General features: G+C 44.0%; 1 protein-coding gene across 2 annotated transcripts in view; it reads right to left on the bottom strand.

Annotated features, from left to right (window-relative positions):
• Window positions 1–23,431, bottom strand: part of adss2 (adenylosuccinate synthase 2) — a 24,943-nt gene extending 1,512 nt beyond the window's left edge. Inside the window, exons 1-13 of one of the 2 annotated variants that reach the window (XM_056608937.1) lie at window positions 23,186–23,424; window positions 14,147–14,249; window positions 13,028–13,096; window positions 12,853–12,903; window positions 12,546–12,612; window positions 9,254–9,361; window positions 8,956–9,037; window positions 8,078–8,204; window positions 3,121–3,275; window positions 2,478–2,602; window positions 2,101–2,198; window positions 1,396–1,545; window positions 1–1,057 (exon numbers count right to left, since the gene is read on the bottom strand). The exon at window positions 1–1,057 is cut by the window's left edge and continues 1,512 nt beyond it. In XM_056608937.1, the coding sequence (XP_056464912.1) occupies window positions 1,005–1,057; window positions 1,396–1,545; window positions 2,101–2,198; window positions 2,478–2,602; window positions 3,121–3,275; window positions 8,078–8,204; window positions 8,956–9,037; window positions 9,254–9,361; window positions 12,546–12,612; window positions 12,853–12,903; window positions 13,028–13,096; window positions 14,147–14,249; window positions 23,186–23,374 (1,377 nt within the window). In that variant the 5' untranslated portion in view covers window positions 23,375–23,424 and the 3' untranslated portion in view covers window positions 1–1,004. Of the gene's footprint in view, window positions 1,058–1,395; window positions 1,546–1,576; window positions 1,890–2,100; window positions 2,199–2,477; window positions 2,603–3,120; window positions 3,276–8,077; window positions 8,205–8,955; window positions 9,038–9,253; window positions 9,362–12,545; window positions 12,613–12,852; window positions 12,904–13,027; window positions 13,097–14,146; window positions 14,250–23,185 lie in introns of those variants that run through there. The other variant, XM_056608936.1, reaches the window with a different exon arrangement.
• Between the last annotated feature and the right edge of the window lie 400 nt (window positions 23,432–23,831).

The raw sequence follows: 23,831 nt of genomic DNA, 5'->3' as shown, positions 1-23,831 counted from the left end.
CGGTAGGTGGGAATTGGTTTCAAACAATAAAAACATCAATAAAGGATAAAATCATAGCATAAGCAAACATGGACATGCTCTCTCAGTCATGCACAAAGACACAAGTACACAAAACACTCCTCAAGAAATAGCAGACAACAGTATAAATATATGTGTTACTGATTCAGGTAAATTAAATAATTTATCGGAAACACCGTTGTATATCATGGTAACATTTTTTAAGGATGATATGTGTAAGACAACAATACATTTCTAGAAATGAAATATTGTTTTTCAATTCGAGAACGTATAGTTACTTTACATCTCTGTAGCCAAGGCCCCCTCTGAAATATTGACGCTAGAGAATACCTTTAACAGAGCTTGCTGCTATCCCAGTGTATCAAAATACCAAATGTTACAGTTGAACGATTATCCTTAACCCCCTTCATACACTGATCCCCACAACCTGCATAACGATCCCAAACCTCTTAATTCTTCTAGCCTGCATCTCCCGTCACCAACTCTGTATAGAGGTTGTTAGTTTGTTTTCAATCACTGTGTTGGCATTATTATTCTCATCGGTTGCTACGAGGAACCCCACCAGGTAACACTAGACTACCACCACCCATTCAACACCGAAATCAGTAATCAAAATAAATACTCGGCTGTACAGAAAACCGTTGTCAGGGCAGCGAGCCACCAAGCAAAGCCCCCCCCCGCCCAACCAGGAAAATACATGAAACCAAAACAAAGAAGGCATAGGTTGATGAGCAATGCACTGGACTTCAACCACTCAGGTTCCAGTGAGAGTCTTTTTTCGAGAGGGCGCTCCGGATCTGCGACCACCGTGGGATTGTTCCATTTCTCTGAAACATGGGAGGGGCTTTCCTTTCGTTGAGATAGCTTACCGAGGGGACACAACATAAAACAGCATAAAAATATGAAAAATCTAAAAACAAGGGGAGGGTAGAGAAAGGGGTCAGCAGAATACAGGTGGTTTGGCCACTGGGCCCGCCGCGTTCCTCTCAGAAGAGCTGGATCATGGACTCCCGGGACTTGCCAACTCCGATCCATTTGACTGTGGAGAGATCGGGTCAGAAGTCAGGGGGCAGGTTGGCCATTCGTAACACGGACTGTAACTGGTGAGGCATAATAATGAGGCAATGCTTCTGATAACAAAACACATCAAAGTAATTACATCAAGACCCAAGGGCAACGCACACTGAGCAGGAATTTCAACATAGTTGTAGCGTGATACGACAAATAAATACAATTCTAGAGAATTTTTGTATTTGCATGTGTTTGTGTGGTAAGACAGAGAGAGAGAGAGAGAGAGAGAGAGAGAGAGAGAGAGAGAGAGAGAGAGAGAGAGAGAGAGAGAGAGAGAGAGAGAGAGCGAGAGAGAGGGAGTCTCACTTGGCACTCTGAGATGCTCTTCTATGTAATGCACATAGTTCTGAGCGTTCTCTGGAAGCTCCTCGAAGGTCCGGGCAGCGGAGGTGTCACTCTTCCAGCCAGGAAGGGTTTCATACTGGACCTCCACGCGGTGCAGCACTTCCTGATTGGCTACAGGACAGAACAGGGGCATGGCATGTTATGAACTCCAAGGACAGGCTGCAGGCCATAAAATCAAGTACTGTATCGGAACTACCACGGTACTATAGTAGTTTGACATCAATGTGACCGCTTATCTTTATTTTCATTGCACAGTGGCTGGAAGGTGATGGTTGTTGACTGATAAAGTAGCTGGCAGCTGGACTCGTCTGTGTGGCCTGGTGCGTTCACACAAAACAAGATCCTCTTCTCTGAGCTGCTATGATCGAAAGTGTGTGTGATCTTCCAGGGGCTTGTTTGAGCCTCAACTCTGGTCCAGTCCGGCCCTGAGCACCTCTGACAGCTGAGAATCGTAACTACTGGTGCAAGGAGTCAGGGTCAGAAGGACAGCCAGAGAGGCTCGTTAATAGTGCTGCTTATATAGCAATGTTTATAGCGGACAGTAAATCACCTCCATGGTATAACTGTCCCCCTCTCAGCCAATGAACCCAGCCCTATATCTGCATCTTATTAACAAACGTATGAAAACGTACTTCAGAGGAGTTGTTCACGCACACACCAGCTCACCTGGGAAATGAGGTATAGACTGGTTGTCCACTTTGTAGGCCACGCCCACTTTGATCTCATCCATAACGTCAAGGATGTCCAGCTTGGTCAGGGCGAGGCTGCAGAACAGATATGGGTACATAAAAACACACTTAAGGTTTCTCTTTCACACACACACACACACACACACACACACACACACACACACACACACACACACACACACACACACACACACACACACACACACACACACACACACACACACACACACACACACACACACACACACACAACTCCCTTTGGGTATTGAGGCTACTCCAGCCTCAACCTGCCGTAGGGGAACAATTTCATTGGTCCAAAGCCGTTCATGCCATACGTAGCTTTGGTTCACTCACGCTGTGAAGCCGTTGATCATGTGGGCGTATTTGATGAGCACCAGATCCAGCCAACCACATCTTCTCTTCCTGCCGGTAGTCACGCCCACTTCTTTGCCCCTGGTTTGAAGCAGTTCACCAATCTCCTGAGTAGACCAGTACATCAGAGGTATGAGGGAGGAGCACATTTGCATCACGGCTGTTAGTTTTCCAGTGAGCTGTTTATATGTTGTTTGCAGTGGAACAAGTGTGTGCCGCACGCGTGTGCTGCTCACTTTTGAGCTACATTTCTTAAATCATCAGAAACCAACGTCATTCAAAATATTGACATAATATAAATACTATCACTACCTAAACCCGACATAACCCAAAACCAATGCCACACAGAGAATGTATATATGCTTGGATGTTTGCCATGTTAGCGTGTTGCTTGAATGGACTGTGTGATCTTGATCATGTGTGTGTGTGTGTTGTATGTGTTTGTGTGTGTGTGCGTGTTCATGAGTGTGTGTGTGTTTGTGTGTGTGTGTTGTTGTTCATGTGTGTGTACGTGTATGTGTGTGTGTGTGTGTGCGCGCGTGCGTGTGTGTGGTCATGTGTCGGTGTTCATGTGTGTGTGTGTTCATGTGTGTGTGTGCGTGCATGTGTGTGTGCGTGTCCTTACGTTGCACTGCTCAGAGGGGAAGGCTCCGATGCCCACCCTGGTGGTGTAGGCCTTGACCACACCGTACACCTCACCCACGTTGCGGGGGGGCATCCCCAGACCCGTGCACACGCCGCCCACCGTGCAGTTGGAGGAGGTCACAAACGGGTAGGTGCCTGGGGGGGGGGGGGAAAGATGCCGGACGGGTCACACAGGGAGGTCGAGACCAGGCAGAGCCGAGGCCAACTGAATGAATGAATGACACCGCTGCTGTGATGCCCAGCGCACTACCGGTCATGATGTCAACGTACCATGGTCACATGACTAGGGTTGGTAACACAGACCACAGGGTAAGGGGGGGCATGGGGGGTGGGGACGGGGTCACCAGGGGGGGGATTGACTTCACATTCGCAGTGCAGAGTGAGCTGTTTAACTCTGGCCTGAATCCGGGCTTAGCTCCTCCCCCCCTATTGGAAGGATGTTTCAAGACATTGAGAAACTTTCGGAATTATTTCTAGAAAAAAAAACAGGGATTTTGCCTAAACCTAACTTTACTAAAACCGCTGTTTGCCCTACTTCAATTATTTGGCGTAAAATATTAACCCAGGTACTAATCAGATGTTGTTCTATGGACGTTGATCATGTCATTATCAAACCTATTCTTTTATTATCATGTATTTCATCACATTTGTTTTATGTTCTTTCAGTAGCATGATTACATACAATGGCCCTTGCAGTTGTGGAGATATACTCCATTTACTTTGTGTATATTATTTTCAGAACAAAACTCAGAAATAGGCCTGGTGATGAAGAGTTCAAGCACCTGTCCTTCCATGTCTCTCTTGACCGATGCAGGCGAGCCACGACTCTCTCCCTCTCTCACCCTACAGGTCAACTAAGCAGTAAACAGTCTTAAACCCGGACCACAGTCGTCTACAGGATAGTGTAATCACATAATCATGAGCATTGTTCTCAGTGAGAATGCTTCTCTACCTTCAGGTACCAAAAGGCTTATTGCCCTGACAACGGATCCAGCCGGCGGGCTGAGAAGAATGAGGCCCAACTGGCCTGACAGCCAGGATGACCACTCTTCGGACAACTCCTGGCCACGGCGGCTTTGTTGAGAGCAACCATGGACCCTGGTCTGTTTCAACACCATCGCCATAGCAACTAATCATGAAAGACCTTATCCATTTTGTAGCCTTGCTTTGTCAATGGTTCTTCCGCGAGCAACCCCCAGCTAATATAAATGAACTTCAGCTTTGTGGTTTACTGGTTTAAAAGCACCAGGCTGTATATTTCCAAACAGAAAAACGACTACAGTAGATTATACTGAACAAGGCTGGGCATGGTACACCCAACAGTGCTCAGCTCCATATAGAGAGGCTGATGCACTCAGTCTTATAGTGGTTGACTAACATGAGGATATTGTTGCCTAAATATCACCATCAGGGTGATCACATGATAATAATAATAATACATTTTATTTATAACACACTTTATATCAATTCAATGATCTCAAAGTGCTACAATGCACATTAAACGAAAAGAGAAAAATGCAACAATAAATAAATAAATAAATAAATAACATGATGATCACACCATCCTCCTTTGTTGCTCTCTATTTCAGCCACAGCTTTTAACCCCTCCTGCATCTGTGGTGATGCACACCATGTTTCTATACTATCGCTTCTAACCGCCATACAGCCTCAAACGAGAACTACTGCTTTATCAAGCGATCAAACGTTTGGGGGGGGAGGATTTGTATATAAATAGTTGGGGGACATTAATGAATACACAAGCCCCCGTCTCCAGGTTGATGCTGGAGGGGTATTCCCTAAATAACCGGCCCTTGCTCAGATTGGTCCAGTAGAGAAGAGAATTATGATTGGGCTTATTTAGAGACGCCATCTCAGATGGCGTCATGGCCTAGTTCGTCCAGCAGAGCGCCGTGGTTTACAATAACCTCAGCACTGTCTGCAGCACCTGAAACGTGCGAGGACTCGCCGTCCAGAGGTGTCGTGACTGTAAGTGGCTAGCTAGTAGGCGAAATACATACCGGTGGTTAATAGACAATGACCCATCATAACCCTTTTCAATATAACTCTAATATGACGTTTACCCTGTCCCTCACAACCCTCTTGTCACTCCTGCTGGCTATGAGAGCCAGCTATAAATGTTCAGTAGGTACAGTCAGTACATACATAGCAGATTTATAAGTAAGCATCAAAGCATCTTTCTGCAGCCCAGCAGACCACAGTGGTGGACCGAGTCTGTTGAATGTCGATTTCACGTTACGTTGTTGCCTACTGGTTCTGACACAAGGCTGAAAAGTAAATAAACAACGTCCCTATGTTTTACTCTCTGTGATAACGAGTTTATCATACTTGCATGCACCCGAGTTTGGATTTAAAAGTCTGGTTTTCCACCAGATTTGTTTCCACCAGATTAGCTGCTACATCATATTTCTTGTGCAGCAGAAAGTGGCAGCAGAAAACCATGAGTAACTGTTCCTGTCACCAGTTTTGGGGCAGTAGTCTTACTAGTGTAACTACTTTTCTCTGTAGCTGGGTGGTAGCGGTGCTGTTTTCTGAATCAAATAGCTTTTCAGCAGCAAAGCTCTTTTTATTGATCAGGTGGTGCGGAATGGTCCCCACAAACTATGTTCTCCAGAGTATTTCTGAAGCTCAAGCCAAGCTGTGGTTTTCTGCAGCGGTCTAAAACTGCCAAGGAACAGTAAGTGAGGCCACTGCCACACTATGACCTGGACCTGCCAGCCACAGAAACACACAGACCAATCCTGCGTCTGGTCTTCTGCAGGAGTATTATGTTTATACTCTGTGTATATTTACATTATGGAAACAACTGCCGTTTTATTTGGATTACAGGGGAGAGGGGAAGGATCAGAACGGTACTATCAAAAAGACGATAATATTTGAGATTGCTTATTCTCTCCGTCCAATCTCTTTTTCTCTTTGCTCTCTTACAACACCGTTGGAGATGTGGTTGGCCGACCTTGCGAACACCTCCTCTCTACCAGCCGTGTGGCAACTCAGACCCTCCCAATCAAGGACCCCCCCAATGGGTCCTTGTATTCGAGGGGTCATAAGACCATGTTAAATACCATTCTACGTCAGTGGTACTTTTACCAAGAATTGAATGCACAGAACGAGATGTTTGCTTTGCTTCTCCTCGTCTTAAAGATTAGTTTGGTCCAGGGGCTAAATAACATAAATACAAATAAATTATTCCTGGGGCACAGGGAAAAAAAACACAATCCAGAAAGATACCACTTATCACAGTCGCAGTGATGATAAGCTGTCCAGAGAACCCCACTCGAGTGCCCGTCAGTTTACACAACACAGTGTGGTTTCGAGCGACACTAATAACAACGTTGCTAGGGTTTTGTTGTGGTTACGAGTCCATAGCGGGAGACTGAGTGACCGAGACCGTTGATTGAACACGTCGGGTCGCAAACTCTGTTGATAATAGCAGGTTATGCATTTAGAGTGTCACGTGACCACAGCATCAGCTCGTGTTCGGTTCTCACAAAGGATAATCGGTTAGTAATTCTGAACAGTTAAACAGTGACAATCTAAGACAGTGTGTGAAAGTGGAGGTAGCTACACTGACTGCATACGCTCCTGTGTCAACACAGCCAGGATATGAGAACGTGGTGGGGGGTGGTGGTTAGGCTGATAGCCGGGTTGTGCGTGGTGCCCTGGTGCTCCAGAGCAGTAGAGTGAGGGTGAGGGATGAGTGAGGGTACAGGTCATCCTCTGGAAGGCTCCCCCACACACTGCAGTAGGAATGAGTGAACTCACCTCTCACCTGAGGCGGGCCTCCAAGCAGGCTTTCATTAGAAAAGCAGCACACAAAACAAAGTTTAACACCATTACTCTATCAGGAAGATGAATCTCAAAAATAATATTGAGATTGTATGTATATGTATTGCATTAGGGGACTGGTGCTGTCACGTTAAAATTGTACCGGGGGCGAAAATTGTACCGGCCTACGTCATCGTTTGTTTACATCCTGACAACCTGACAACCTGCCCTGCAACAGACGACGCGATGCAGAAAACATGTTTCCAAACGACGAAATAACATAATACAGATAGCGGATCGCTATCTGAATTATGATAGATAGCGATAACACTTGTTTTTACTTTATATTTGTATTGTATTTAATTGTTTAATCGAAACAATAAAGAAAATTGCCCGCGAAACGGGCGATCGCGTCAAATGACGCGTCAAATCACGTAGGAAGGTTCTTGAACATTCTAGACTATGAAACCTGCTTAAAACACTCAGTTTACTAGCTAAATTCGATTAAACAATTCAATACAATACAAATATAAAGTAAAAACAAGTGTTTTCTAGCGATCCGTTATCTGTATTGTGTTTCAAGAACCCTCCTACGTCATTTGACGCGATCGCCCGTTTCGCGGGCAAAACATTTGTCATTTGACGCGATCGCCCGTTTGGCGGGCAATTTTTTTTATTGTTTCGATTAAACAATTAAATACAATACAAATATAAAGTAAAAACAAGTGTTATCACTATCTATCATAATACAGATAGCGATCCGCTATCTGTATTATGTTATTTCGTCGTTTGGAAACATGTTTTCTGCATCGCGTCGTCTGTTGCCGGGCAGGTTGTCAGGATGTAAACAAACGATGACGTAGGCCGGTACAATTTTCGCCCCCGGTACAATTTTAACGTGACAGTGCCTTGGAGGACCTAGGAACATGTTTAGAAATGCTATTGTTTGTGATAATGTGGCAGCTTTCACAATCAACAGCACCGTCTCTTTAAAACAGGTCTGTTGGTCTGAGGTGAGTGGCCTTCCGATGGCGTCATCTAGACAGGTAACCTCTGATAGATAGGGAACCAGTTTGATAGCGAGTCAGGTGTAGTAAGGCCAGGTGAGGAGGTTTAACAAGGGAGGTATTGGAGAGGAATCGCTCACTGACCGAAGTCTATGTCCAGGAGAGCAGCGTTGGCCCCTTCCACCAGGATCTTCTTAGGAGGACCATGGAGGGCCTCGTACATGAAGTGCACCCCGTCTCTCACCATGGGCTTGACCCTCTGCACGTAGTCCTACGCACACGCACACACACCGACACACACACACAAACACACACACACACACACACACACACACACACACACACACACACACACACACACACACACACACACACACACACACAGACACAGACACAGACACAGACACAGACACACAGACACACACACACACACACACACACACACACACACACACACACACACACACACAACATATTTTAACCTAACAGGTGTCAGCCCGGCGAGGGTTCTTTCAAAGGTGCATCCGGGACGTGATGAAATTAAAGTAGGATGGTTGACAAAATTCCCTGTTCATTTCCCATCACGGTTTTGGGTCCTTCATAAAGCTAGCTACCTATTCGGAAACTATAGCTAGCTTACTTACTAGATCATGATGATCCTTCTAATTACAAATTTTCCATTTGCAGGATTTCCATCTACATAAATGCATTATGCCTCATTTGAAACCAGATATTCTGTTGATATTCACTCATGAAATGCCACTCAGGCTGTTAAACGTCTAGCTCGGCCTGGGACTGATAAACAAACCAGCATCGTGTGCGAGATCATTTGTATCACGGATGATAATAAGGGCTTGATTCGGCACTGGAAGTTATAGCCTCATCATGACTCATCACTCACATACAAATACATAGTGTTATCTATAGATCTGCATGATTCGTGTGGGTCATTATTCTTTGAAAACTTCTGAAAATGTAAGCATTGCACATCCATGTAACAGTATATACTGGACTTCTGGTACCTTGAGTCTGAGCAGCTCCCCCTCCACGTCTATCTCCAGAGTGGGGTACATGGACTTGTACTGCTGGGCTAGCACCTTATACCTAAATGAACCCGAAAGAGGAAAAGATATTGACAGACATATATTACAAATCATTTGTTTACAGTCCCCATAGCACAGCAAATACAGCACTAACTGCTTTAGGAAACACACACGCTTAATTGGGTCCTTAGCATGCTTGGCTTCCAGAATTCCCAACTACTCTCTGAAGAAACTTGGGTAAAACCCGGAGAAGAGTCTGGGGTTGAGTGGAGCGGACCTTTGAGAGAACTGCGTGAAGTCTGACATGAGGTCGCATATCCTTAGCCCGCTCCGCGCGGCCTTGGCAGAGTACACAGGTCCGATCCCCTTCTTCGTGGTTCCCAGGCTAGAAAGAGGCAGACAGAGACCCAGACACAGACACAGACACAGACACAGACAGACAGACAGACAGACAGACAGACAGACAGACAGACAGACAGACAGACAGACAGACAGACAGACAGAAAGAAAGAAACGGAGAGACAGAGACTAAAGTTTAAGCAATCCACATGATTAAAGTGTATCTAAACACTTAAAATAAAACCAGACACAGCAGCAAACCAAAAGCTTGGCAACAGCTGGTTGCACTTGGCTAAATGAACGTCGATAAATAGTTCACGTGCTTTTCTTAAGAGCGCAAGTATGTACCACACTTTTTTTTCCTGTGATTTGCAATGTTGCAATTTAGTAGGATCATCAAGTGATTCTTTCAAATTATTACTGTGAATCCAAGACATCCTTTGGGGGGGACAAAGCCCATGATAGTTCACCAAAGAGCTTAAGTGCCCAGCAGCATTCAGAAGGCTGTGGGGATGGAACAAACGTTACAAAGAGAGGAGCCTCACAGGCCAGTAGGTGCACTGGAGAGAGATATGTAGTACTCATGATTAAGTTCAACGTATCAACACTGGTTGTACACTATCCCATAAACATCTTGTGGTTTTCTCTGCACCCACGCCCAACCATTACGGATAGTCGTCTAGTCCATTTGGTAGCTCTATAAGCACATAATGTAATCCTTTAAACCAATTTGCTGAGCAAAAATCATACAGAGCCACAGCTAAAATCCCAATATCATCCCACTGCAGACACAAATGGGCGTTCTCGTGTGGTGGGGGTTCCCGTTTCCGCAGACTGGAACGCCCCTTTCTTATCCTTCGTTGCCTTTCTCGCTGAACTGTATTAAAATGTCAAACGTGTACTACTCCGAAACCATGTAAGTAGTATTGTAAATAAACTTCCAAAGCTTTTCAAATCTTATTTGGAAAATAACTTCACATGGTGTGTCTTTTTACAATTTATTCGTTACCAGCATTCGTAGTGTTGATCAGCAGTGAAATAGTCCTCCACAGACGTTGACGTCACTTAGCAACCGAAGACGCTGGGGTTGACAAGTTACCGGACTACTACCCATGCAAGTGAACGGAGCATTCCACGGCATTGAGAAGACCCGTGTAATAAAGGCCTATAATATTTCTGTTTATGGCATAGATTGCTCCTCAGATTTGGCCAATAAGGCAATGATAACAAAAAGTAAAAAAACAAAAACGCTAGCGTTCCACGGCATTGAGAAGACCCCTGTAATCGGGGGTCGGGTCAATCAAATCCCTCATTGTTTAAAGGCACCCAGTGCAACTTTATGTAAACATTCAATGAAAAATAAACATTCAGTTTCTAGTCTTTTTTACACGTAGTAAGTTTCAATAACTCCATACCATTACATATCGACATTCAAGGAGCAAAGATGAGACGTCGTTGTGTGGTGAGAACTGATAGAAAATCGTAAACAACAACAATCGCCGGTGGGGAGAAGCCATTTTTCCATTGACTGGAAGCCTGCTTTATTTATTGTAGGTTACAAAAAATAAAGAAAATGGCGGCATTGTTGTTGTTATCGATTTTCTATCAGTTCTCACCACACAACGACATCTCATCTTTGCTGCTTGAATGTCGGTATGTAATGGTATGGAGTTATTGAAACTTACTACGTGTAAAAAAGACTAGAAATTGAATGTTTATTTTTAAGCCTCGAAAGTTGCACTGGGTGCCTTTAACATGAATTGGCTAAACAAATGACCACTGTAGCATATTTAAACACAATTCAAATTGTGCAGAGAATTATTTCCATTGGTCATTCTGACCGGAGACATTTAGAATTTTAGGTCCTCCTCATTTTTTTCCGGTCAATGGCCGGTAATAACCGGACAACGGAAACTAAACCGGCCTAAATTTCACCATCAACACCGAACCCCTTCTTCTTCGCACGGCTGTCAACATCCGGAACATTCGCTAGTTCGATTTTCTCAAACAGAAGTTTCAAAATAAGTTCTTGTAGTAAGTATGGGTAGCATAGAACTAACGTTAGCCAAGTGGGGGCTCCATCATCCATGATTGCTAAATCTAATGAGAGAGGTAAAATTGCGATTAAGGAAGGAAAGCATAGTATGCCTTGCGACTGTGCTTCGTAGTAGGCCTTGCGAAACCCAGTATGCCTTTCGAAACAGCTCGTGATTGGTCGATGAAACGCTACCAGGAGCGCCTAAAGGGCGTTCTTTTGTCATGACGGAAACGCCCAAGCCTGCAGATGGCGTGTGGATCAAAAATCCACACGCCTGAAGGCGTATAATGACTGAGCCATTAAGGTGAAACTAGTAAAGCAAGCACCTAAACCCACACACTTCGGGTATTGAGACCACAATGCCTCAGGCCGCTAGGGGGGGAACAATTTAACAACCCCAAAAAACACAACTGAGCCTCCTGCCATACATGACTTAAGTTGGTTTCAATTATAAGGCAGTCGTTTCAAGTTAATGTGTTCGACGAAAACCCCAATGTCTCAATAACCTCATGCAGGTACATGATCAAACTTCTGTTAGAAGTCAAGGGAATCCTGTTGCTTTGGGTTTACTTCACAGGATTGAATGAATTCTTTACACGTTTCAAAAAACCTACTTGTGAAGGTATATCCATGTAGGGAGGATATAGTAGAGGAGGTAGTACACAAACTCCTATACAAACATATTTTTTATTAAACATAGAACAGGTTGAAGTAAAAGTTATGCTGGATTGTGAGGTCTTTCACTTTTTTCCCCTGAAAACGAAATCCTAACCCAAATCCTTATAATATATATATATAATATAATGCTCACATTATAATTGCAATGTATGCGTCATGTATCACCTCCTTATAAGAGTTTGTTCGGTTGTGATGTAACATTCTTTCACGGGAATATATGCATTGACATATGCAATTATACCTCGCTAAACAGAATTTTATGACTATAACAGCTCCAAGCAATAAGCGTGGGAGAAATGCTTCTGCCATACAAAATCACAGAAACAAAGAGGACATAACTCTGTGGACTTCTGTGCAACTCAGCAGTAACATGGTGTAACAAATACAGACCTGGCAGTAGAGGTCATAAGGATAAACCTGTTTTAAGCTGAAGGCCGGATGACATCCTGCCCTGAGAAGCGCCTGTGTTTTTAGGCTTTTAGGATAACAGCTTTTGATGAATACTTCAACTTACTTCCCGCCCACTTGCTCTTTCCTCAGCTGCTCCTGCACCCTGTCGACCGCTTGATGGAAGTCAAACACTGTGAAGAGGGCAGAGAGGGGTCACACTCAAACCCCGTGAAGAGGGCAGAGAGGGGACACACTCATACACCGTGGAGCAACAAGGACGCATGGGAAACATACTCACACACACACACACACACACACACACACACACACACACACACACACACACACACACACACACACACACACACACACACACACACACACACACACACACACACACACACACACACACAGGAAGAGTGATAACTCACCAATGTGTGCCCGGTCTGAGATGATCAACCTCTTATCCCAGTCCTTAAGACCTACAGGGACACAGACAGATGGAATTATCACTGGAATCTTAGACGGAAGCAGTGCATAATTTGTACTGATCATGTTTTTATAATATTTAACAGATTATGCTGCGTGTCAGTGTGTGTCACTCACCTTTTCCTTTGAGGGCGTTCTTCTCCGCCTCTTCAAACAGGCCGGGAAGATGGATAACCACCCCATTACCTGAGGTGGGGAGGACCGGTTACAAAGTCCAACACATTATTCACACTCAGCACCAAGGGAAAGCATCGTGATGGTTTAATATACAAGCAGTATATTGCGGTGAATCTGCTTTTATTGATTGAAAAACATTCCAATAATTTTGGGGAAAACGAGTACAGAAGCTTCTTTATCTTCTGTAGTGGTTTTTACCAACATTTAATAGAAAAACAAGATATAGACACAAACAAGATGATGTACAGTTGTTTGTGAGATATTCTAGCTCCTTGTTCCCATCTCCCAGTGGTGGTTCTCTAACCATATTCCTCTCACTTCCCCTTAGCTCAATTCCTTTCAGAGCAACACAGGCAAAAACAGGAACACACTAAAGGACAAGGGAATAAAACATTTCTTAGTGACTCAGAGTCAACTAATTATCTTGAGGGGTGGGGGGGGGGGTGGGGGGCGGTACTGAGAGTTAAGTGAACATTCATAGGGCTGCAGCAGTTTCAGCCCGCACCACATACTGCTCCACACACAAAATGGTGGCACAGCGCCGTATATCAAAGGGGTGGGGAAGAACGTGAAGGATCCTGGCAGGCATGTTCCACTGCAGATGTAAGGCGGTGCCGAGACGTGAGATAGAGAACGAGAGGAAAAGAAAGACAGACACACAGACAGAGAGCCAGAGAGCCCATTAGCTGATGAAGTTACTGCAGATGAGGAGGTAGGAGGCTGGCCTCAGGCTGGCTCTGGGACAAGTGGGATGAAGCAGCCCGTAGTCGGAGCCACCATAAGCCAGAAGCCTTACAGTAGCCTTACAGTAGCCCTGATGCCCAAACAACAGGACACACCCCTGGACCCCAGGTATTCATCAAGGAGAAATGTAGGACCAGGGCATATATCGAGATGCATTGTCAAACTATGAGACACTTTATGCAAGAACATTTCAGTTGACGTATGCACCTGTGTGTGTGTGTGTGTGTGTGTGTGTGTGTGTGTGTGTGTGTGTGTGTGTGTGTGTGTGTGTGTGTGTGTGTGTGTGTGTGTGTGTGTGTGTGTCTGTTTACACACCGATGAAGGCAGTGACCTTAGGATTGATGATGCCGCTGGGGAGGAGGTGGAAGTCGTACTCCACCGAATCCACCACTACGGTGTGACCCGCATTGTTGCCACCCTGCAGAGAGGGAGAGGGAGAGGGAGAGGGAGAGGGAGAGGGAGAGGGAGAGGGAAAGAGAGAGAGAAAATGGTAATTCAATTCAAAGACTTTGTTTAGTCTTTGTTTAAGGCGGATGACAACCGTCTTGTTGCGAGTTTGTTGGTCGTCAAGCAACAAACCCCTCACTGAAGCCATGGTACCTGCAATGCCTTCTAAGTTTCAACTCTCCTAGTATCCCCTTTAGCAATACAACCTTACCATATATCCTAAACATCAAGGCTTCTCTTATCAACAATCACTAATCTACTATTGAGTAAACATTAAGCCATAACGGCAACAATTTTCCAGTTCATCTTTAAAAATGCAACAGTGCTCAAAACAGAAGCTAGCATGCCCGAAAAAAGGAGTACAGAAACATGTCAACGTTAAATGCTATTTCATTCTTCCTTAAAGTCTAACTGCAGCTCCTGTGAATTCAAAATAACAATGTGTTGGTCCATCCAGGGGACTCCTATGAGAACTATGAGAAACTCCTTTCACAATATCTGTCATTTGGCTGATGCAACATGGGAACCGAAAGCATCTAGGTACCTGTCTGGACTTCATTAGGAGAGGAAGGATCGCTCATTTATGCTTTGTACTCATTTTAAAATATACCTTGACATTTGGTTGTCCTTCACTAAGACAAATTAAGGATATGATAGGACGTCTCTCAAGTGAAGGTTGTGTATTTGCAATGTAAACACTACATAAAAATTATTAAGAGTTAACTACCTATGATGTCAGACCACCACAAAATCTTTTTCACTCTCAAGAGATTTCATATCTATAACATCTCAATTAATTAAAACCTGGGAGGTGTGTGTTGATAACATACAACATACAAAATAAATAAAAATATAACCAGTTTGGATAAGGCCTTTGATCCACATGAGATCACAGAAACGATAAACTCATACGGGTAGATCATTGAAAACAGAACAGGCCGGAGCAAAGCAGTCTGACCGGCTCTGTTCTCTGCAATCTATCTATTCAGATTAGGAAAGACACGGCTACAATCACAGCAAAGAACAGCTCAGTGAGGAAGGACAAAGTAGAACCAAGAGGAGAGCAAACTGTGGGTGAGGTGTGCTTTTAAACACGGGTTGATCTTATGCAACGCTGTGGATGGTAGTCATGTTTCACCCTCATTGTTCATATGTTCACGAGTCAACTTGTCTTGTGATCAGTGTGCTTTTAAATGCTGTAGCTTGTGGGTATGAAATAAACTGTGTGTCTGTGTGCATATGCATACTTGTATGCGTGTTTGCATGCGTGCGTGTTTGTGTGTGTGTGTGTGTGTGTTATTTCGGGCCCTCTATATAGCCTGGAGGTCGAGGGCAGCCGGGAGCAAATACTTCTGTTAGCGATGTATCAGCCCCCTCCTGCCCAGGGGTCAAATTTCTTACATTACTCCATGCCCTTTTATTTTTCTTGTTTTTTTGATCCAATATAATGGGCTGCAAGGTGAGTAAGGACCAGCCACTACATTATGTCTGGGTGGTAGTGGGTAACCTCCAAGATAAGTCAGGCTGGCATGGAATACACAATGCCAACCAACAACCTGCTGCCAACCTGCAGGTCTGTAACTGATCATAGGCCTAAACAGTTGGCTGGGGCCCAGGGACAGGATAGGGAAATGAAACCCAGCGTTAATGAATCACGCCTTCCATCTTTCAGGAGTGGGACAAGTAAACGGAATAAGGACATGTGCTTAAAAGTAGGTAACAGGTAACAGGGGGTATACATTCATTTCAAATTAGCCTGAAATTGACTAGTGGGAGAAGGAAACCTGGATAGTAGAAAGTAAATAAGTAGAGAGAAGTTTTGCTTCCACTGCTCTCCCATTCCCTGATCACTGGATTCATTGGGAAGTCAGAGCAAAGGGAACTCTTGGCAACATGAGCAGCCCCAACACACACACAAACACAATCTACAACGATCCAAATCACAGCGTCGGGGTAGATGCAAAATAAAGATTTATATGGGTCTTATACGAAGTGAGCTAGAAAATGACATGGCCTCTACTGTTGTGCTGTGTGTGATTTGGGCTTAATGATCCCTGAAATGAACTTGACGTGACCTGACCTGTTGGGACTGGGAGTGGGTTTACACTGTGCGTTTAGTTTATACCTCCTTTTGTTGCTTTTGGTTCGTGATTGGCCAACAAATCTTGCCATCAACAGCTTACAGGTGGCTTAGACTTACAGGTGGCTTAGAACGAACTGCATATTAGGCTTGGGAGGGGCGATCTTTTAAATGTTCAGACCGTCAGATCGTGGTTTCTCTACATTGCCAGCATACAATCCGATGGCCAGCGGGCAGCAGGAAGAGGTTGGGGAGCTACGTCATAGCATGCAAGTGAAATGCCAGAATGGAGGACTAAGTGTCAAAGAAAAATGTGACATCTTGCATTTGGGAGAATAATGGGTTTCACCCAGAGGTAAAAGGTCAGCCTAATGATATGACACAGCCTATCAGCAAGCTATGTCAAATATGTGGGCCAGTGAAGAACATGAAGAGTTGAGAATATAAGCAAGGCAGCAACAGATGGGTCCAGTGCACAGCGCCTGTTACAAAATATATTGCAAAGGAAGCGGTCTCGTTCTGCAGTTGAGAAACAATCTTTCAAAGAAATGCTGGCTATATCGTACCACCACCAGGTACCAGTGTTAGCAGAATTATAAGTAGTATGATAGGCCTGTTATAAGTAGTTCTATTGGTATGACAAGAAGTAGCAGTACCTGCATAGTATTGATAGGATAAGTAGTAGAAGTAGTAATCTAGAACAAAGAACAAGGCTTCTGGAATCTGTGGAATCTCAGCTTAAACAGCATTTAAGCGTCACTGACGCCTTGGGGCATTGATTTGTGTCGTCTGCTCTGAGATGTGGATCTCCTCTGCTGTTCTACCTGCTCGACCACCTGTTGCTGAAGATACCTGGGACTGGCGCGCCCCTCGACGCTGAGGATAGGGTCAATGCACAGGTACGTTCTGTCTATTTCTAACCCCACACCCTGCAACGTCCACAAAGATGGTTAGAGAGATCCTAAGTGACTTCTCAGCTGCCCGTAAAGGGACTCCTTTCCTGGTCGTCATTCTCTCCTGGGAATGCGCCTTGAGGAATGCTCCGTCTGTGGCCATGGGGAAATGGGAGCCTGACTCCATATGCAGCCCTCACCTGCGACGGTGGCTCCACTTTCTCATCTCAATGAACGCAGGTTCATAAAATAGATTTATTAGGAATAAGGGCAGTCTCTTGCATTGCACCAGAAGTGTGCCAGTAGGTTTTTTTTTAGTTCATCTGCACCATAGATATTGAAATTCCAAGAGGACTGTTTTTGGGTCCAGAAAATAGTGAGCCATACATGACACAATATTCATTATGTCAGCAGGGAATCCTCAATTTGTCAATTTCATCTATCAAGGATCCCACAGACCTGGTCTTCAAATGACATCAAAGGATGTTTGAGTGTGAATGTAAAAAAGCTTGTTTCCTTTAAACTTGTTACCTTGAAGAGAGATGAAGAATCCCTCTTCTGCAGGGTCATTGTATTATTTATTTGGTAGTTTTAACCATTGGTTGGATCTTGGAGGAGTCCAGATCTTCTCCTTTGAAAAGGCCACAAAGTTGAACTGTCTGACGTTCTGTAGGCCTTTGGCTGTACCTCAGGGACATCTCTTAGGGCTTTCACTGATCTTCACACCACTGATTGTGAATTGATAGCCACCTCACTGTATGTTGTTGGGTAAACATAAGTTGAGGCTCATGCTCATCCAGCTGGTTCTGCAATTCATGCAGCTTGTTACTTCCGACAGCAGGATTACTTAAAAAATCCTGCTGGAACGTTTTCACCTGTTGCACAGATTTGACTGCGTCACCAGTGGGAAGAGCAAGATGGTGAGCTGTGCAATGCACCCCTACCAGTTGAGAGTTGAATTCCTCTGAGTTTTCCAACAACTCCTTGGCAGAATCCTGTCATAACAACAGCACCATTAATACAAACTGCTGCTTCCATCTAAATTCTTCTTTGTCAGCAGCTGCTTTGTGTCCTCAAAAATGGTTTTGGCTCTTCCATTTACAAATTAAGAGTTCCTGAACAACTTTGTTTTAATCCTGTCGCATTGTACCTTACGTAGGTAAACACAGGAATTGTAAAATGTTCACGCAATAGCTTGGTGCATTTTTGACAGACCGTTCTCATTAAGGTAGCTTCCATAACTTAGTGCGTCTGTCAGACCCTCCAGGATTTTGCGATGTTGCGATTTGCAACTTCGACGCAACATCAACCATTCACCGCGAATTGAGTGCAGTGTCGCAATTTTAACCAACCACCGCAATTTTCCCGCAAATTTGACCAATCAGTGGTGTTGTCTTGAACTGACGTTGACAAACAACCTTTCGCCTTATTTCCGTGTTTACTACTTACTACGATTCAAGCATTCATGCAGGATGTGCGAGTCCAACGTTTCACACTTGCTTCACGCTTTATTTTCAGTGCTGCTGTATGAGAAACGCCATCTTAGTGGCGATGTAAAGTATACGTTTAGTTACACCAGCTGGTACAAGCCTGTACATCGAACATTTTACAAATCAAGCAGCTAATTTTGGCGTTGTTGAATTCGAGCCATGGATAAAATCAGTGCCAGTAAGCCTGGAACTTGTCTTTGTTCCGTTTAGTGACGTTACCAGTTTGAGAGGGGTCATGTTGTTAACTTTAATTTCACTGGAACTACTGTATGCATTAGCGTCAGTCCTTCCAGGTTCCAGTGTTTTCTTCAGAACAGGTTCCACGTCAGGAGATGTAACGTCAGATTGTGTAGAGAGAGGAAGAGAGGGGGAAGTCGGTCCGTCTTATGCAGCACTCTGGCCAGTCCCGCATTCTGCTTCTGAGTATAACGCCACGGTTGGTGGCAGGTTTCATAAACAACATAACTCATTATAAAGCTCATACACAACAACTTTATAAAAAAGTAGCACAAAGTTCCTTCCTAGAACTCGCTTCACTAAACACATTTTTTAAATAGTGTTTGAATCCCAGCTGAAACAGCGGGCTCACTTGCTCTTCAAGGCAAAACAAATCTGCAGTCTATAACTTTTATGAATCACAGTTTTGTGATTCAGCCATTTCACAAACGACCATAAGAAAGTAGAAACCCAAATCAATCAAATAAAATGATACAATTGGCCAGCAAAGGGGAATGAAATTGAGCAATGCTTAATGAAACATGCCTTTTAAAGCATGCACAGCGTGCCTATGCATGGGTTTATCTAGCATGCCTAAAAGTAAACATGACACCAGTGTGGTCCACGAGTTCTTCGGCATGTGTACAACCTACAAAAAGTGCTGGCAAGGGCGTTTTTATAAAAAGATGAATACTATACTCCCTCTTACTCATGCAACGCGCGCGTGTGTGTGTGTGTATGTGTACGTGTGTGTGTGTGTGTGTGTGTGTGTGTGTGTGTGTGTGACGTGTGTGTGTGTTGTCATAAAATGTATTTTTAAATGTAAGAGTAGGGTGGAATCCTTAGCCAGAAGGGAATCTTTGCTCAGTAAACCTGTTATCAATGCCAGGCATAAGGTTGACCAGAAATGTCACATTACTGGTCAGAATAAACCTACAGGGGATTCGAGGAAATCTTCTTGATTTTCAACCTTGAGCCTATTTTCAATAATTTTTGGTCTAATTATTTTTTATTGGTCTGGTATTGAGCATGTACGCTGCAGCTGTACTTACATTGCAGCAAAACATGCTGCAATGTATAACGATCGTTAACAATTATTCGTCGAAGGCGGAGTGAATTGTATTCACGGAGCCTGAGGTGAATAATTGTTTTAGTATATACCAGACCCTTCAGGATTTCGCGATGTTGCGATTTGCAACTTCAACACAACATCAACCAATCACCGCAAATTGAGTGCGGTGTCGCAATTTTAACCAACCACCGCAACTTTCCCGCAAATTTGACCAATCAGTGGCGTCAACTTGAACTGACATCGACAAACTACCTTCCGCCTTACTTCCGTGTTTACTACGTTCAAGCGATTCAAGCATTCATGCAGCATGTGCGCGTCCAACGTTTCACACTTGCCAACCAAAATAACTTCAAAAGATCGCGAAAAGCAGTATCCTGGTATTCTACATGAAAGCGGGGGGAAATTAATTTGCACTGCATGCAACATTGTGGTGGAACATAAGCATAAATCTTCCATTGATAAGCATTTTGCCACCGCATACATAACTACAGAACTGCAGAACTGCAGAACTGCAGGCAGGACGTCAGACGACGAGGCAGATCGTCGGGGAAAATTGCAGTAATAACCTAATATTTAACATCAGGAAAATCGCAACTTACGCAACTTTTATCGCAAAATTCACTTCCTCTTGCACTGTAATCGCAACAAAAACCTAACATCAGGCATTTTAGGCCTGATGTTATACTACACTCCAAAAATAAACAAGATAACACTTTTTACCGGGATTCATTTGTTTTTATTAGCACTCTTTTTGTTTTTATTAGCTTGACGAGACAGACATTTTGCGACGAAAACAATATCCGAGTTTAAGATCTCAATAATGGGATATTGCCCAATATCCCGAGATAGCATACCAATCAAATTGCGCCATCTTAGGAGGTTCATCATGTAGCATACTAATACGATTTAGATCTCCCCCCGATATAAATCGTCATGTCGCACAGCCTTAGTAGCAGCCTTCAAACGTAAAGGTCCTTTTACATGATTGAACGCGATGGTTCGGTGGGATTTGAAGATTTTAATCAATAAGAAATCATGGAGCTGAATGGGACTCTACACACAGGCAACTAGGCGATTTCCGTTTTGGGGAAAAGTGACCATCATTTTATTTGCAGCAATGTCGATTTTGAAGGCTCTAACCTTCAGTTGCTACCGGGTATCTTTGTCATGATAGTCACCATGGTTTCAGTAGGCCTACATGTTGTAGGAGGTGGCGAAGGTAAACGCCTATCACAATTCCTCTAATTGCATCTACAGTCCTAAACTACATTCATTGCCTACTTTTTGTTATGTGTTATTGTATAGATAATTTACTTCTTCAAAACATGGATACATTAAAGAATGTACACTCACTTCATAGTCCCCCTCATGCACGAATTGCCATTCGTAACACCATTTTACACTTGGATAAAACCCCAATCCATTGTAAATAATTGAAGAATTGGGTGAAGGGGAGTAACGAAATTAGGGACATTACCTGCAACAATGCAACAATGAAATTTCCTTGCAAGACACAATAACAAACAGACAGATCAAGAGAAAGCTCAAACAAAAAGTTGTATTTCTCTGTAGTGATCCATTCCATAATGCTAGAATATAAGATAAGGCCTGTCAATGGCAAAAACAAACACTTTAAGAGGACATTCACTGAAGAGTCCCAATTGCCCCAATAACTATTCACTGATTACGAATGCAGCTTTCTCACTCGATTCTGGACCAATTTCATAAATTGTTGTCGACAATAGTCCCTTAAACCCAATTTTCTTTCCTTCTCCCGGACTCGATCATCAAAATCAATGGCTTTCCAGAAGGAGCTCCACACATCTGCACATCAGACACACCCTGGCGTTATACGATAAGTGTCCGAGAAGATTAACCCTCTCTCGGACACCGCATTCAACCGCTGCCAAGACAATAGACCTTGGCAGCGTTGGAAGCAGACTGGAGGCTCACGTAGTGATTTGGTAAACTAGCAAAAATATAGGATTTGACTTTATTCATGGGGTACTCAAACAACTTACTCACTCAGTACCTGCGACAGAGACATGCGGTGACATTGCAGGTGTGCAGCACCAAGAGATGCAGATGCCAGCTCAAGCCACAAAGCGCATGCAAAAGAGCAGGTTTCCTTGGCAGCAGCAGTCATTCCTTATGATAAGAAAGGGCCCTGGCAGGTGGCAGGCAGAGGCAGTGACATTTTAAATCGCAAAGGTATGGTCTATATTAAAATAGTAGAAAAAAGGGTTCATTAGGACAGTGCAAACAATGGACTGTATATTCTGCTCTTTCTAGTTTGTTAAGAGAAAAACGAAAAAAAAAAAGGGCTGGTACCAGTTTTGTAAACTGGTCCCAGTACACAAGGTTATAGCAGCTTAATACAAGTGCTAAATGCATTATTATGCGAAAACTAAGTGGCTTATTCCAACCACATGAATCAAACATTATACATGAAGAAACCTTTACAGTTCCTTTCATGATAGTTTTGAAAAGTAAAGACATCACTGAATACTTAATATGAAGATTGCTATTCGACCGTTTACTTTGGACGCACTTTCCTACTGGTTTTCACATGCATTAATAGGATAGGTTCCAAACCACTCCCACACCGTTTCATGATAAGATGGGATGTAGTTTGGAGCCCACTGCTAAGTACAAAATGCGTATAAAAAGCGTATAAAGCATGACATCTGGAAGAAGAATTGAACCACTTGCTTTAGATAATCAGATATCAGATCCATTTGAAAAAAATCTAAGTCAGTTCACAGTAAGGTTAACAGATCGTTTAGCCAGTGAGTCATGTTGGAAGTGAACCATTGAGTTTACATTTCGGTCATAGATCAGAGAAAAACATGCACTTTGTTCATCTCCAAGCCACCGACGGTGTGTCAAACTTGACATGTGTACATGACAGGAGACAATGTAATTCAGTCTTAACGTTAGCCTGTCTAGCAAGCTGGGCAGCTAGCAAGAACCCAAGGTGACATTAGCAATCACTGCGAACACAATAATGAAAGTAAAAATGAAGACCACGGAACCGACCACACAAGTGGAGCATGACACCCTCCTCCCAGACGACACAACAGGGACACTAAAGCAGCTAGGAGGCTAAGTAGCCCCATGCTACCCAGGAAGGAAAGTAAACAAGCAACCACCGACCTGACATCTGCACACGATGTTCGCATCTTGTGCTATTAAATCCACCACTTTGCCTTTCCCCTCGTCGCCCCACTGCGCCCCCAATACCACGGTCACCCTGTTGCCGATCGGCGGGCTGAATCCATGGTTCCCCTCGACGCCAGCGGGCTCTAGGGACCCCGGGGCTTCCTGACACCCACTCTCCGACATGACTCCTCTGGGTTCAAGCCTCACTGGTGCGCTGTTCCCGCTTGACACACGGGGCAGACGGAGGGGCGTTCTCCTGTGGTGGGGGTTCCCGTTTACGCAGACTGGAACGCCCCCTTCTTATTCTTCGTCGCTTTTCTCGCTCAACTGCATTAACATGTCAAAGTGTACTACTCCGAAACCATGTAAATAGGGTTGGAAATAAACCTCCAAAGCTTTTCAAATCTTATTTGGGAAATAACTTCAAATGGTGTGTCTTTTTTTACAATTTATTCGTTACCACCATTCGTAGTGTTGATCAGCAGAGAAATAGTCCGCCAAAGACGTTGACGTCGCTTAGCAACCGAAGACGCTGGGGTTAGTCTCGCAAAGCCAGGCCCAGACCAAACTACAGCAAGTAGAATGGTTGACAAGTTACCGGACTACTACCCATGCAAGTGAACCGAGAGTTCCACGGCAT

This window comes from Gadus chalcogrammus, chromosome 15 (genome assembly GCF_026213295.1).
Source record: "Gadus chalcogrammus isolate NIFS_2021 chromosome 15, NIFS_Gcha_1.0, whole genome shotgun sequence".
NCBI lineage: Eukaryota > Metazoa > Chordata > Actinopteri > Gadiformes > Gadidae > Gadus > Gadus chalcogrammus.
Note: the sequence above shows the minus strand (reverse complement) of the source record. Positions and strands in the feature narration are given on the sequence as shown.